The 17,244-nt window shown below is 47.1% G+C and overlaps 1 protein-coding gene across 7 annotated transcripts in view; it reads left to right on the top strand.

Moving 5' to 3' along the window:
- The window catches only part of STARD5 (StAR related lipid transfer domain containing 5), a 135,611-nt gene that overhangs the window by 96,588 nt on the left and 21,779 nt on the right, over positions 1–17,244 (top strand). For 5 of the 7 annotated variants that reach the window (XM_063925934.1, XM_063925937.1, XM_063925936.1 and 2 more), the window contains one exon: positions 5,413–8,281. The exons of 1 other annotated variant lie outside the window; for it this stretch is intronic. In XM_063925934.1, coding sequence (XP_063782004.1) covers positions 5,413–6,071 — 659 coding nt within the window. In that variant the 3' untranslated portion in view covers positions 6,072–8,281. Of the gene's footprint in view, positions 1–5,412; positions 8,282–10,556; positions 10,776–17,244 lie in introns of those variants that run through there. One more of the 7 variants, XM_063925939.1, reaches the window with a different exon arrangement.

Genomic DNA, 17,244 nt, shown 5'->3' with positions numbered 1-17,244 from the left:
AGGACCCATGGCCTCTGCCGCTCAGACAGGACCTGCTGCAGCAGGGGCCCTGTCTGTTCCAAGACTTACCGCGGCTGCGTTTGACGGCATGGCGGTTGAGCGCCGGATCCTGAAGGAAAAGGGCATTCCGGAGGAAGTCATCCCTACGCTGATTAAAGCTAGGAAAGAAGTGACCGCAAACCATTATCACCGCATATGGCGAAAATATGTTGCGTGGTGTGAGGCCAGGAAGGCCCCAACGGAGGAATTTCAGCTGGGCCGTTTTCTGCACTTCCTACAGTCAGGGGTGACTATGGGCCTAAAATTGGGTTCCATTAAGGTCCAGATTTCGGCTCTATCGATTTTCTTCCAGAAAGAACTGGCTTCACTACCTGAAGTTCAGACATTTGTTAAGGGAGTGCTGCATATTCAGCCCCCTTTTGTGTCCTCAGTGGCACCTTGGGATCTCAACGTGGTGTTGAATTTCCTAAAGTCACATTGGTTTGAACCACTTAAAACCGTGGATTTAAAATATCTCACGTGGAAAGTGGTCGTGCTGTTGGCCTTGGCTTCGGCCAGGCGTGTGTCAGAATTGGCGGCTTTATCATGTAAAAGCCCTTATCTGATTTTCCATATGGATAGGGCGGAATTGAGGACTCGTCCCCAATTTCTCCCAAAGGTGGTTTCAGCTTTTCATTTGAACCAGCCTATTGTGGTGCCTGCGGCTACTCGTGACTTGGAGGATTCCAAGTTGCTGGACGTAGTCCGGGCCCTAAAAATCTATGTTTCCAGGACAGTTGGAGTCCGAAAGACTGACTCGCTATTTATCCTGCATGCACCCAACAAGTTGGGTGCGCCTGCTTCAAAGCAGACTATTGCTCGCTGGATCTGTAGCACGATTCAACTTGCACATTCTGCGGCTGGACTGCCGCATCCTAAATCTGTAAAAGCCCATTCCACGAGGAAGGTGGGCTCTTCTTGGGCGGCTGCCCGAGGGGTCTCGGCTTTACAACTTTGCAGAGCAGCTACTTGGTCGGGGTCAAACACATTTGCTAAATTCTACAAGTTTGATACCCTGGCTGAGGAGGACCTAGAGTTCGCTCATTCGGTGCTGCAGAGTCATCCGCACTCTCCCGCCCGTTTGGGAGCTTTGGTATAATCCCCATGGTCCTTACGGAGTTCCCAGCATCCACTTAGGACGTTAGAGAAAATAAGATTTTACTCACCGGTAAATCTATTTCTCGTAGTCCGTAGTGGATGCTGGGCGCCCGTCCCAAGTGCGGATTGTCTGCAATACTTGTATATAGTTATTGGTTAACTAAAGGGTTATGGTTGAGCCATCTGTTGAGAGGCTCAGTTATATTTCATACTGTTAACTGGGTATAGTATCACGAGTTATACGGTGTGATTGGTGTGGCTGGTATGAGTCTTACCCGGGATTCCAAATCCTTTCCTTATTGTGTCAGCTCTTCCGGGCACAGTATCCTAACTGAGGTCTGGAGGAGGGTCATAGAGGGAGGAGCCAGTGCACACCAGGTAGTCCTAAAGCTTTCTTTAGTTGTGCCCAGTCTCCTGCGGAGCCGCTATTCCCCATGGTCCTTACGGAGTTTCCAGCATCCACTACGGACTACGAGAAATAGATTTACCGGTGAGTAAAATCTTATTTTTTGTTGTGCCAAAGCCAGATGGGACGGTCAGGCCGATACTCTATTTAAAAGTTTTAAACCAGTTTCTAAGGGTCTACAGATTCCAGATAGAACCACTCCAGTCGGTCATTGCAGGCTTAGAACAAGACGAGTTCATGGTATCCATGGACATAAAGGCTGCATATCTGCATATCCCAATCCGGGCCCCTCACCAGGCTTACATAAGGTTCGCACTGGTGACGGATCCCTACCAATTCAGGGCCTTGCCGTTCAGTCTATCATCGGCCCCAAGACTCTTTACGAAGATCATGGCAATCATGGTTGCTGAATCGGGACTATTGAAGGTCACGATTAGTCCTTATCTAGACGATGTACTAATCAAGGCATCCTCTCGGGAACAGTTGATCAAGGATGTTCAGACATCTCATCAATTTCTCATTCAACATGGATGAATTGTGGATTTCCAGAAATCCAACCTCATGCCAACTCAACGGATTCAATTCCTCGGTCTCATCTTGGACACGGTACAATTAAGCGTATTCCTACCAGAGAACAAGGTCCAGGACCTACAGAGATTAGTGGCTCCGGTACTGAGGTCACAAACGGTTTCTCTACACCTCTGGGTGCAACTTCTCGGGATGATGGTGACATCTGTCGAAGCTCTCCTGTACGACAGACTTCATTCCCGACCATTACAGATGAACCTCTTTGCTCAGGGAGCAGGGTTGCACTGGCTTCTACATCAAAGAATATGACTTCCACCACGCATACGAACCTCCTTACTTGGTTGTTCGTTGCACAGTAATCTCGCAGCAGGCAAGAGATTCGGCATTTGGGATTGGAGGATCCTGACAACAGACGCCAGTCTCAGAGGTTGGGGTGCCGTCTTAGAGATTGCTACTGGAGAGCAGACTACCTGTAAACATTCTCGAACTAAGAGCAGTTTACAATGCACTTTTCTTAGTCGAAGACCTAGTCATGGGCCAACACATAAAGATGCAGTCGGTCAAGGTCACGACGACGACATGCATAAACCGTCAAGGTGAAACACGGTGCAGGGTGGCGTTAGAGGAAGCCACACAGATCTTGTTGTGGACAGAAAGGCGAAACATCATCCTCTCGGCAGTGTTCATTCCAGGTGTGGAGAACTAGGAAGCAGATTATCTCAATCACCAGGACATGCATGAGAGTGGTGCCTACATCCACTAAATTTTTTTTATTTTTTTTTAATACATGGTGGTGAGGAGATGGGGTCTACCTCAAGTCGACCTAATGGCGTACGACAATACAATCTGCTGCCCAGATATGTGTCCAGGACAAAAGATCCAGCAGCACATGGAGTGGACACATTCACACTTCCTTGGTGTTACAGGAAGGTTTTACATTTTTCCACCTTTCCAACTCATACCCAGGTTTTCTGAAGACCTTAAAACGAGAGCGAGTGTGGGCGGTTCTAACCGCACCAGATTGGCCCCGCAGGAGTTGGTACTCAAACCTGCGAGGGTTACTAGCAGAAGATCCTTGACGGTTACCTCAGAGAGAGGACCTGCTATCTCAGGGACCGTTCTAACACCCAGACCTGAATAGGTTACGTTTAACGGCGTGGCTATTGAAACCATGGACTGGTGTCAAGAATGTGGGTGGAATTCGACGAACTTCCACTTTTCCAGACTTCTACTTTTCCTTTCGGCCGGTCTGGAGGTAGGACTGAGGCTGGGCTATCTGAAGGCTCAAGTTTCGGTTCTCTCCATCCTATTTCAAGAATGGTTAGCATCCTTGCCAGAGGTTCAAACCTTTTTACAGGGGGTTCAGAGGATCCATCCCCCTTTTTCGTCCTCCCACTGCGCCTTGGGATGTAAATTTGGTGTTGGAATTTTGTGATCACCAACTTTTGAGCCTATAGGAAGAACAGTCCTGACATATCTACTCTTGGATGGTCGCATTACTGCTTGCCTTGGCTTCGGCCGGGCGGGTTTCTGGGTTGGGAGCCTTATTGTGTAAGGGCCCTTTTTAATTTTTCATGTGGATAGGGCAGAACTCCGTACAAGAGCAGATTTCCTTCCTCAGGTTATTTCGGGGTTTCACGTAAACCAGTCACTTGTGGGTCCATCTTTCCAGGATCTCGCAGTTGGGGACGTGTCCTGGGATGTGGTCCGAGCTTTACGGGTAAACGTACAGGTTACGTCGTCTTTCAGACATTCAGACCTTTTGTTTGTCTTAAGGATGGCCCAACGAAGGGTTGGCCAGCATCTGAATAGTCTTTGTCTAGATAGATTAGACTTGCCATTCGGCAAGCTTATATTTCCTGTGGGAAACAGGTTCCGGTTCAGACGGGTGCTCATACTACCCGCTCAGTGGGTGCCTCAGGGGCGGCTGCCAGAGGTGTTTACACTACTCAACTTGCAGAGCGGCAACGTGGTCCTCAGCCCACACGTTCGCGAAATTTTGCAAGTTTGATGCCTTTGCGTCCGGAGACTCTACGTTCGGACGTTTGGTTTTGCAGACCACCGACAGCACTCCCTCCCTGGGGGATAACTTTGGACGTCCCCTATTGTATAGGACTCCAGTGTCCCCTAGTGGATGAAAGAGAAAAGAGGATTTTGGTACATACCGATAAATCCATTTCTCTGAATCCTCTAGGGGACACTGGACGCCCGCCTCGGTGCTGTCGACCTGCTGTGTTCAAAAGTTCTTGTTAAAACAGTTCGTGCAAACAGCGTTAGTTTTTCTGTTAAAAGAGTTATTGGTTGCTGTTTGCTATGTTGTACGGTTCGGTTCCTCGCCATGAGCTCTAGTATCATGTCCTATTCTCTCTGTCAAATTTTCCAAACTGAGGGAGGAGGGATGTGAAGGGAGAGGAACCAGCTGTGCAGACAATGCTAATTTTAGATTGTGCCACACCTCCGGTTGCATGCTTCACACCCCTATTGTATAGGACTCCAGTGTCCCCTAGAGGATTCAGAGAAATGGATTTATCGGTAAGTACCAAAATCCTCTTTTCCCTTAAATTTGGTGAGAAATGTCTTATGTTTTCTTAGGACATAACCGCTTCTAATGGTTGAGCATTCATTTATATTTAGCTTACAGATGTGTCCTCTTACATCCTTGCTACAGTCATGCTAAACATTCCTTCAAGTCACGCCATGACATGACGGGACTCGGTAGCGTTGAGCGTTGGTTTTTTTGCAGTGAAAATGCATCTTGGACGCAATGTAATGCATAAGGAGGCACAGACAGCTTCTGTTGATTAAAATTATATGCAGCATGCCTATATCCTGTGTGTAATTGCAGCTGTATCTGCAATCAAAATGCCACGTTACCGTGTTTTCAGGAAACAGTGTAGCATAGCATTTTCTATGCAAATACAGTCGCAGTCACACACACACAGAATATAGGCATGTGCATATCATTTTAATCAACAGAAGCTGCTCCTGCATCCTGTTGCATTACATTGCGTCTAATGTGTAAAGCAACTTATAGCGCACAGAGCAAAGATGTAAGAGAACGCATATATATAGGCATGCTGCATATCCTTTTAATCAGCATAAGCTGTTTGTGTGTCCTATTTGCATAGTGATGCAGCTTAGATGCATTAAAATGGAAAAGTCGCACATAAAGATGTTTGCCGCTACTGGGCCACGGCATGGCGTGACTATAAGGGCTGTTTAACGTGATTGCAGCAAGGATGTAGGAGGACACATCTGTAGAAGCACAAATATCAACCTTCATAAACAATGTGCTCAGTGCTTGTTTGTCTTCTAATTTCATTATTCCATTTCCTATTCAGGCATAAAACGAGTGCCAAAGAGATTCAATTGCAAGAAGATGTGTGATGCACGCACCTACTCCTACACCTTGCCCACGTTTGCACTGTCAAGGTGCGCTGTTTCTGCTCCCGACGCCAGCTTCCGTTTACCCCGGGGAGACTTCCACCACATCAACAGACTTCTTTTGTTCTATAAAGGAACACATAATTTCCACAACTTTACAAAAGGGAAATCGGCTGATGATAAGAGTGCACATAGGCACATCTTTGACATTTCCTGCCCTGAGCCGTTTGTTCGTGATGGTGTAGAGTTTGCACAAATACTGATCAAAGGACAGAGCTTCATGCTGCACCAGATCCGGAAAATGGTTGGTCTTGTCATAGCTCTGGCACAAGGCGTCGTTACTGCTGATTACCTTCCTCAGTCTGTGCAAAATGGCAAGACCAATATTCCCATAGCACCAGCTTTAGGCTTAGTTTTGGAGTCTACACATTTTGAACATTATAATAAGCGACGTGTCCATGACAATAACTTCCATCAAACAATAACCTGGGACAAAGCTGTACCTGAAATAGAAGCCTTCAGGGAGGAGAAGATCATACCAGTCATCATCAAGGGAGAATTAAAAGATCTTTCTATGTGGCGTTGGCTGCACCAGATTAGTACACACAGACTTTAAAATCCTCCAATATGGTCACAGAGTTAAACACAACCAAGTAGTAAATACTATCCATTACTGTTTTTATTGAGGTCAGTTGATAGAGAGTTGCCAAATATAAGATTTTGACAGATGATAATGTTGTTATTGAGTTGCTGAGAAAAAATACAGCCCAATATAACCTATTCAGCGCACACAGAAATCTATGTAAAATATAAAACGTGTAGGAGGCTAAGTAGCATTAGCGAGTCCTCCTGAAGTCCTCCACAATCAAAAGTCACTTCATACAATCTTTAGCTTGGGATCGGTGTGGTATACCGGTGCACGGGATGCTGGCTGTCACTATACCAACAGCGGCATTCCATCTGCTAGAATGTTGGCAGCGGGGTAAGCGCATCAAGCCCCTTACGGATTTGCTGCGCTCACCACGCTGCAGGCATGGTGGCTTGCTTCGCTCACCACAGGTTCTAGTCTCCCTCTATGGTTGTTGTGGACACCCACAGAGGGGGAATCACCTACCTCGCCGGTATTCCGGCGGCGGCATTGTACCCCCGTCAGGATTCCGGTGTGCTGTAAATGTCTATTTATTTAAGTTTATGTTTCTTTTGGATGGATATCATGACATATCTATGCTAGTTAATTCCAGCCATGGTGTGTCAAGAATCCAACAAATATCTCTAAAAAAAAAAAAAAAAATATCACTGAAAAGTCTCTCTAATTAATCTAGAGCATTTATACCGAGTCCCCATCAGCTGCTATTGTCTGTAGCCGCTGGGGGGGGGGGGGCCTGCCGTGCCGACCAATCAGCAATGATCGCAGCACGGCAAGCACTGGCGAAAGGGTCTCTATGAGAGCGGCAGCAACAAGCACCGTTTATCTGACTGGTCGCATCCTGTGTGACCAGGTCAGATAAAGCACTTGCTGGTATGCTCGCATCTGATGCGACCATGCCAAGCAAATGGTTAATTTATGGCATAGGATGTAATGGAGTCAAGAGTCTACCCGACGTGCAGGATGCAAACTCGAACTCCATTACATCCTGCTTATGTTATTCTCTCTATTTTGAATTGGAACCACTTTGTGCTATTTTATTTAAATGAACTGAGGTCTTACTCTATTATATCACCTGTTTCATTTAGAATAGCTCAGATTGTAATGTAATACATTTTAAATTCCAAAGTTCAAAACAGCATTTTTTTTTTTAGTCTCTAAATACATAATTATTGTAGGTGCAGTTTGCTGCCAAGTATTCTAAACGATCTTTCTAGATTGCTTAGAAATAAAGCACGGATCGCTCCAAGTGTGTACACCCCATGGCGATGCACGGTCCCGCTCGTCACCATCGCCCGCTCAGCTCTCTAGTTAGATCGCTTAGCATGTGCATAAAGAACACTGGTTAGCACAGATCGATGTGTGTATAGCGGTGTGCAGTATAGTGATGTGTGCTGAGCGATCTGTGCTAACCTAGACCGCTTAGCACACAGCACAAGTCGCCCCGTGTGTATGCCCCCTAACAGTGCAGGTTTTAGTGATATCCAGGCTTGAGCACAGGTGACTTAATTAGTACCTCGGTTATTTTAATTTTAACCATCGGTGCTGAAGCCTGGATATCACTAATACCTGCACTGTTAGTGTGCTTTGAGTTGGGAATGCCTGGACAAAGTGAATGTATTACAATAATATCAATGTTTTTATTGTAGTCGATTAAAAAAAAAAAAAGATAATATCAAAGCTTCCATTGCATCAACATAATATTACATAAATATAAAACATGGATTTCCCTTTAAGTGAGTTTCAAGTTAGGTTGCAGCAAAACGTCCCCATAATAGAATTTTACAGCAGAACAGGCCATTTGACAGGTGTGTGAAGTTCCACTAATATGAATTCTGCTTATGCTTTTATAATACTGCACAGTATTTGTAAGTCCCACATTTTGTGGAATTTATGGTCCTAAGTACTGCTGCGATGATGATGGTGTCAATTCATACAAGTCAGTGGTGCAGTTGCGGTGTAAGAAGGGACAATCCATGCCGGACAAAACTGATACAAGAAATTTCACGTGGAACACTTAAGGTCAGATCCCACTAATGAAACATGTAAAACACTGCAGACAAATGTGTAATGAGGTAATATTCCACAGAACAATGTCAATATTTTGCTTATGTTTACTGAAGCGTATGTAGCAGATGCCTTATAAGGTAAGTTTGTATAAACTGTAATTTTGACAAATATATGATTGATGAGAGAAAGGATAAAATATAGTGAAAAGGGGAGGCTCACAAATTAAAAAGGTTCAAAGATGTAGGAAGAAACCACCGCCATAGGCTATAACCAACACTGTCAACTATTAATTGAGATGATTGCTATTGGAAGCATTGGCGACAGATGAAGCCAAATGACTGTAAATAACCAGTTATAGTTACTAATATATAGTGATTCTCCCAGGTTTTAAGGGTTTATTCCTGGATACGTCCATGTTTATTTAGACTGACTGTACAAATTATTGTTCTAAATATAAAATTAAATGATCCAGCGGTTTCTTAGATTCAGGGCGTCATATCCTAAATGATTATTAAAGCAAATCTAAGAACTTAGGGGTCTATTTACTAAGCCTTAAATGGAGATAAAATGGATGGAGATAAAGCACCAGCCAATCAACTGCCATGTCACAGGCTGGGTTTGAAAAATGACAGGAGCTGGTTGGTTGGCACTTTAACTCCGTCTACTTTATCACTCTCCAAGGCAGCCGTGGCCAACCTGTGGCTCTTGAGCCGCATGCGGCTCTTTCTTTATTTAAATGTGGCTCCCGACACTCAAAGTCACTTGACCACAACAGATCCTGGAAACTGGTGCGCTACAACCAGACACACAGAAGCACTACAGCGACTGAAAACTGAGGGAGCCAGATACTGGGCTGTAGTGACATATGAAGGTGGGCTGGAGTGACACAAGGGGGAGCTGGCTGGAGTGGCACAGAAGGATCCTGGTAGGAGAGACATAATGGGGGAGTTGACTGGAGTGATACAGGAGGGGGAGGGCTGGAGTGACACAGGAGGGTGCTTGCCTTTAGTGACACAATGGGGAGCTGGCTGGAGTGACAAAGGAGTATCCTGGCAAAAGAGACACAATGGGGAGCTGACTGGAGTGACACAGGAGGGTGCTGGCTGGAGTGACACATGGAGGAGATTAAGTGTATTATGTGAATATGGCTTTTTCAATATATTTTATGTGGATCTGGATTCTTAAATTATTTTATGTGGAAGTGTCTTTTTCAATGTATTTTATGTTGATTCTGGCTTTAAAATGTATTATATGTGGATCTGGCATTTTCATTGTATTTTATACCAAGGGTTTGGCCTATCAGGCACAAGGTCACACCCCATTTTTGCACACGCTCCTTCGGCTTGATGTCGGCTCTTTGATGTACCTAGCAAGATTTTTTGGCTCTTTGTGCCTGACTGGTTGCCCACCCCTGCTCCAAGGCTTAGTAAATAGACCTCTTAGTTTCTTGTTGAATAAGATGAAATATTTAACTTATCTCAGCAGCCATTGTGGGCACTACTAAACACTAAGGCACCTTTATAACAAAGCAAAGAATAAGTCAATTTGGAACATAGGTGTAGATGTATTAAGGCTGGAGAAGTGATAATGCACCAGCCAATCATTATTGGTTTGAAAATTGACAGTAGCTGATTGGCTGGTGCGTTATCACCTTCCACTTATCGCTTTTTTATCGAATGGCTGACTCGAGGGCCATTCAACCAGCGAGTCTGAAAAGGGGCGCCACCCTATAGAGTGCACAATATGGCAGCCGGCACCGGAAGTATACACGGCCTCCGGGACCTGTCATAGTGGCAGCGGCAGTTAGGACTTAGAGGTTGGCAAGACTCTGGCCACTGCTACTGCCCAATCAGTGGGATTCAGAACTCGTAGGAGACAAGGATCATTCTGCTCAATAGGCATACTTACCTATTCTCCCACCCCTTTCCCCGTTATATTGTTCTGGATCTGCCCCTGCATCCACAGACATACTGTATTAGGGGGCATTGCTCCAAAAATTCTCATGGCCCTGCGGCCCCCTGCCTACCAATATTTAGGACATTCGGGACAAACACAGGACTTTTTCACCTAAATAGAGACATCTGGGATATTTGCCTTTAGTCTCCCTCCCCATAAGTGTCAACAGCAAGTCCAGAGAGTCCCAATGTATACATTAGCCTGCTCCATACATGTATACATAACTCCTCCATACAGCATAACAAAACCTGCATGATGCATAGTTGGTTTACTCTGTTATACAGTAAAACATAATAGCCATATTAAAAGAAGTATTTTTATTGCACAGGCACTGGTAGCTCATGGAAACAGCACAAGTCAGTGACTGCCTTTCAGCTATAGGAAAGGTCACACACAGCTGCCTGACGTGTAGCAGGGAGGAGAACAGCAGCTGCAGTAGCGATGGAGGGAGGGCGAGAAATGAGGTGAGGGGAGGGACATGCATCCAGTTCCTCCAATCTACTTCTGAGAGTACTGTCAGCTTCTTTCTGCAGCAATTACCTGTCTGTCACTGAGACTGAGTTACTGCTGCTGCTGCTGCCCCTCTTAGTGCTGGGACCCTGACTCACCGTCACCACCATGGACTATGCCGAGGCAGCCAGGTCAGCAGCTGAGACGCTGCTCTCCTACAGCAAGGACCAGACCGGCTGGAAACTCTGCAAGAGCGCTGTAAGCTGCACACACTGCCTGCTCTCACCGGCAGCACCGCTGTCCCGCGTGCCCTGAGTGCTGCTTTGGTGAAGAAATGTTGTAGTTTGTATATGTGGCACTGAAGTGTGTATGAAGATGCTGCTTATATTATGGGCGAGTTGCATGATTAGAACATGACCATTATTATCGTTATGTACTGTGGCTGGCTGGGCTGTCATTGTAACAGCGGCAGATAGCATGATTCTGAGACAGATTGTTATATCATAATCATTCTAATATTTTCTCCCCCCTCCTTCATGTATAGTCATAGGCTGGCTCCCATTGGGCACTTCTGCAGTGACGTTTCTCCTGTAACACAGGAGAGCGGAAATGTTTCATTGATGAATTTGTAACAGCGCCGCTCTCACTATACATTCTTCCAGTCATCTAATAATACGCACTGCACCCTATGTAATGCTCCTTCACATGCATCCCACAGATACTGTACTATGGTATACGACAGGCACTCTTACACATAATGTGGAAGGATGTTTCTGGCAGGTTGTGGCGAAGCTCAGGGCTCCATTATTAATGGATACACTTCCATCCGAGCATGCTAACTGGTGACAGTGAATCATGTTTTTCATGCTTGTAAATGTAATATCATTAATAAGCATTCTATAAAGAACTGACCTTTGTCACATTCATTTGGATAATTCTATAGTGATTTCTCTTACGTCCTAGAGGATGCTGGGGACTCCGTAAGGACCATGGGGTATAGACGGGCTCCGCAGTAGATTTGGGCACTTTAAGACCTTTAATGGGCGTGAACTGGCTCCTCCCTCTATGCCCCTCCTCCAGACTCCAGTTAGATCCTGTGCCCAGAGGAGACTGGTCACACACTAGGGGAGCTCTACCGAGTTTCTCTAGAAAATAGACTTTGTTAGGTTTTTTATGTTCAGGGAGACCTGCTGGCAACAGACTCCCTGCTTCGTGGGACTGAGGAGAGAGAAGCAGACCCACTTTCCTGGACTGATGGGCTCTGCTTCTTAGGCTACTGGACACCATTAGCTCCAGAGGGTCTGAACACTGGTATCGTCTAGCTCAGGCCTGGCCAACCTGTGGCTCTCCAGCTGTTGTAAAACTACAATTCCCAGCATGCTTTGCCACAGTTTTGCTATTAGGGAATGCTAAAACTGTGGTAGAGCAAGCTGGGATGTGTAGTTTCACAACAGCTGGAGAGCCACAGGTTGGCCAGGCCTGGTCTAGCTGTTCGTTCCCGGAGCCGCGCCGCTGTCCTCCTCACAGAGCCGGAAGATAGAAGCCGGGTGAGTATAGGAAGAAAGAAGACTTCACAGGCGGCAGAAAACATCAGAGCTTCAGAAGATACCGCGCAGCGCGCCTTTGCTCCCGCACACACACTAGGCACTGCAAGGGTGCAGGGCACAGGGGGGGGGGGGGCGCCCTGGGCAGCAAGGAGTAACTCATAAAAACGACTGGCAAGCTATATACACTGCATTACAGGGTATTTGAAACCCCCGCCAGTATAAATATTAGCGGGACCGAAGCCCGCCGTCGAGGGGGCGGGGCTTCGTCCCTCAGATCTAACCAGCGCCATTTTCTCCACAGCTTGGCTACAGAGACGCTGCTCCCGAACCCTGCCCTGATATCTGCAAGTAACAGGGTACAAAACGAGGGGGGGGGGGGGCACAATATTTGGTGCTGTTTTGATATATATATTATATATATAAAACGTGCTATACAGGTCTGGGGTATTGTTATATTTCAGACTGTGGCGGCGTTGGGTGTGAGCTGGCAAACTCCCTCTCTGTCTCTCCAAAGGACCTCCTTGTGGGTCTGTCCCCTATAATTCAGTGTGTGTGGGGGTGTCAGTACGTGTGTGTCGACATGTCTGAGGCGGAAGGCTATTCGAGGGAGGAAGAGGAGCAAAATGTGATAGTGACTCCGTCGGCACCGCCGACTGCTGATTGAGTAGACATGTGGAATGTTTTGAATGCAAGTGTGGCTTTATTGCATAAAAGATTGGACAAAGCTGAGTCTCAGAACCAAGCATGGAGTCAATCCATGGATATTGCTGTGTCTCAGAACCCGTCAGGGTCCCAGAAACGTCCCTTTACCCAGATAACAGACACTGATACCGACACGGATTCCGACTCCAGTGTCGACTATGATGAGGCGAGGTTACACCTATGGGTGGCCAAGAGTATTCAGTACATGATTGTAGCAATAAGGGATGTATTACATATCACAGAGGACCCTTCTGTCCCGGACACAAGGGTCTGTATGTTTAAGGAGAAGAAACATGAGGTAACGTTTCCCCCATCTCATGAACTGAATGCGCTATTTGAAAAGGCTTGGGAAACTCCAGACAAGAGGCTGCAGGTTCCCAAGAGACTTATTATGGCATATCCTTTCCCCTCACAGGACAGGTTACGGTGGGAATCCTCTCCCTCGGTGGATAAAGCCTTGGCGCGGTTATCCAAAAAAGTGGCCCTACCGTCCCCGGACACGGCGACACTAAAGGATCCTGCGGACCGCAAGCAGGAAACCACTTTAAAATCAATTTATGCGACTATGGGAGCCCTCCTCAGACCGGCAGTTGCGTCGGCATGGGTGAGTAGCGCGATTGCAGCTTGGGCAGATAGCTTGTCATCTGACATGGACACCCTCGACAGGGATACTGTTCTGTTAACTTTGGGTCACATCAAAGACGCAGCGTTATACCTAAGGGAGGCTGCGAGGGATATTGGCCTCTTGGGATCAAGGGCCAATGCCATGGCAATTTCAGCTAGGAGGTTGCTGTGGACCCGTCAATGGACTGGTGATGGTGACTCCAAGAGACTTATGGAGGCTCTGCCTTACAAGGGTGAAGTTTTGTTTGGGGAGGGCCTCGCGGACCTGGTTTCCACAGCTACCGCGGGTAAGTCTTCTTTTTTGCCTTTTGTTCCCCCACAGCAAAAGAAAACGACTCAGTACCAGATACAGTCCTTTCGGTCTCATAAATTCAGAAAGGGGCGTGGTTCGTCTTTCCTCGCCAGAGGTAGAGGAAAAAGAACACCAGCTACAGCTAGTTCCCAGGAGCAAAAGTCCTCTCCAGCTTCTGCCAAATCCACCGCATGACGCTGGAGCTCCCCTGCGGGAGTCCGCACCGGTGGGGGCACGTCTTCGGCTCTTCAGCCAGGTCTGGGCTCAGTCGGACCTGGATCCTTGGGTGCTAGGAATTGTGACCCAAGAGTACAAACTGGAGTTCGAAGACGTGCCTCCACACCGATTTTTCAAATCGGCCTTACCAGCTTCTCTCCCAGAGAGAACAATAGTTTCAGCTGCAATGCAAAAGCTGTGTCAACAGCAAGTGATTATCATGGTTCCCCGGTTACAACAGGAGAAGGGGTTTTATTCTACTCTATTCGTGGTCCCGAAGCCGGACGGCTCAGTCAGACCGATTCTAAACCTAAAATCCCTAAACCTGTATTTGAGAAGATTCAAATTCAAGATGGAATCTCTCCGAGCGGTGATCTCCAGTCTGGACGGGGGGGAGTTTATGGTTTCACTGGACATAAAGGATGCATACCTTCATGTCCCCATATACCCTCCACATCAGGCGTTCCTGAAATTCGCTGTACAGGATTGTCATTACCAATTTCAGATGTTGCCGTTTGGGCTTTCCATGGCCCCGAGGATTTTCACCAAGGTAATGGCAGAAATGATGGTGCTCCTGCGCAAGCAGGGGGTCACAATTATCCCGTACTTGGACGATCTCCTGATAAAAGCGAGATCAAGAGAACAATTACTTAAAAATGTGGAGCTCTCTCTGAGGGTGCTACAACATCACGGCTGGCTTCTAAATTTGCAGAAGTCGCAGTTGGTTCCAACAACTCGGCTGTCGTTCTTAGGCATGATTCTGGATACGGAAAGACAGAGGGTTTTTCTTCCAGTGGAAAAAACTCAGGAAATCCAGACCATGGTCAAGGATCTGCTAAAACCAAAAAGAGTATCGATTCATCAATGCGCTCGAGTGTTGGGAAAGATGGTGGCGGCCTACGAGGCCATTCCGTTTGGCACGTTTCATGCAAGAGCTTTTCAGTGGGACCTACTGAACAAGTGGTCAGGGTCCCATCTCCAAATGCATCAGTTGATATGCCTGTCCCCCAGGTCCAGGATCTCTCTCCTGTGGTGGCTCCAGGGGGCTCACCTTCTAGAGGGTCGCAGGTTCGGAGATCAGGATTGGGTTCTCGTGACCACAGACGCGAGCCTCCGAGGATGGGGAGCGGTCACACAGGGAATAAACTTTCAGGGAATATGGTCAAGCCAGGAGGCTTGTCTGCACATAAATGTGCTGGAATTAAGGGCCATATACAACGACCTGAGACAGGCGGAGCACCTTCTTCGCAACCTACCGGTTCTGATCCAGTCAGACAACGTCACAGCCGTGGCGCATGTAAACCGACAAGGCGGAACAAGGAGCAGAGCAGCAATGGCAGAGGCCACCAGGATTCTTCGCTGGGCGGAAAATCACGTGAGCGCTCTGTCAGCAGTATTCATTCCAGGAGTGGACAACTGGGAAGCAGACTTCCTCAGCAGACACGATCTCCATCCAGGAGAGTGGGGACTTCATCAAGAGGTCTTTGCAGAAGTGACAAGTTGCTGGGGACTCCCTCAAATAGACATGATGGCGTCACGCCTCAACAAGAAGCTTCGGACATATTGTTCAAGGTCAAGGGACCCTCAGGCGATAGCGGTGGACGCGCTGGTAACACCATGGGTGTATCAGGCGGTCTATGTGTTCCCTCCACTTCCGCTCATCTCGAAAATATTGAGAAGAAGAAGAAGAAGAACAAAGGTTCAGACGATACTCATTGTTCCAGATTGGCCTCGAAGGGCCTGGTATCCAGATCTTCAGGAAATGCTCACGGAAGATCCTTGGCCTCTTCCTCTCAGAGAGGACCTGTGACAACAGGGGCAGTGTGTGTTCCAGGACTTACCGCGATTACGTTTGACGGCATGGCGGTTGAACGCCAGATCCTAGCTAGGAAAGGTATTCCAGGGGAAGTCATCCCTACTCTACTTAAAGCTAGGAAGGAGGTAACGGCGAAGCTCTATAGCCGTATCTGGAGGAAGTATGTGTCTTGGTGTGAATCCAAGAATGCTCCTACGGAGGATTTCCAGCTGGGTCGTTTTCTCCATTTTCTACAGACAGGAGTGGATATGGGCCTGAAGTTAGGCTCCATTAAGGTGCAGATTTCGGCATTATCAATATTCTTTCAGAAGGAATTGGCTTCTCGGCCAGAAGTGCAGACTTTTGTGAAGGGAGTACTGCACATCCAACCTCTTTTTGTGCCCCCAGTGGCACCGTGGGACCTTAACGTGGTGTTACAGTTCCTTAAATCACATTGGTTTGAACCTCTTCAAACTGTTGACTTAAAATTTCTCACTTGGAAAGTGGTCATGTTATTGGCCTTGGCTTCGGCAAGGCGGGTATCAGAATTTGCGGCCTTGTCTCACAAGAGCCCCTATCTGATTTTCCATGTAGATAGAGCGGAATTGAGAACTCGTCTCAATTTCTACCCAAGGTGGTTTCGTCGTTTCACATGAACCAACCTATTGTGGTGCCGGTGGCTACGGATGTCTTGGAGGATTCCAAGTCCCTTGATGTGGTCAGGGCTTTAAAAATCTATGTAGCCAGAACGGCTCGTATTAGGAAAACAGAGGCACTGTTTGTCCTGTATGCGGCCAACAAGATTGGCGCGCCTGCTTCCAAGCAGACTATTGCACGCTCATTCTACGGTTGGATTGCCGTTACCAAAATCGGTAAAGGCCCATTCCACCAGGAAGGTGGGCTCATCTTGGGCGGCTGCCCGAGGTGTCTCAGCATTACAGCTTTACCGAGTAGCTACTTGGTCGGGGTCAAACACTTTTGCAAAGTTCTACAAGTTTGATACCCTGGCTGATGAGGACCTCATGTTTGCTCAATCGGTGCTGCAGAGTCATCCGCACTCTCCCGCCCGGTCTGGAGCTTTGGTATAAACCCCATGGTCCTTACGGAGTCCCCAGCATCCTCTAGGCTGTAAGAGAAAATAAGATTTTAAACCTACCGGTAAATCTTTTTCTCCTAGTCCGTAGAGGATGCTGGGCGCCCGTCCCAGTGCGGACTGAAATCTGCAATGATTGTACATAGTTATTGATAAGGTACACACAGGTTGTGTTGCTGTTGAAATCAGGTTGTTGCTGTTTTCTGTTGTTGTTGTTAATACTGTTAACTGGTTTACTTATATACCATGTTGTACGGTGTGTTTGTGGTGTGAGCTGGTATGTGTCCCACCCTTGATTAACAAAATCCTTTTCCTCGAAATGTCCGTCTCCGCTGGGCACAGTTCCTATAACTGGAGTCTGGAGGAGGAGCATAGAGGGAGGAGCCAGTTCACGCCCATTAAAGGTCTTAAAGTGCCCACATCTCCTGCGGAACCCGTCTATACCCCATGGTCCTTAC

Source organism: Pseudophryne corroboree, chromosome 6 (genome assembly GCF_028390025.1).
Source record: "Pseudophryne corroboree isolate aPseCor3 chromosome 6, aPseCor3.hap2, whole genome shotgun sequence".
NCBI classification, from domain to species: domain Eukaryota; kingdom Metazoa; phylum Chordata; class Amphibia; order Anura; family Myobatrachidae; genus Pseudophryne; species Pseudophryne corroboree.
The sequence above is the reverse complement of the archived record's forward strand: the minus strand, read 5'-3'. Positions and strand labels throughout refer to the sequence as shown.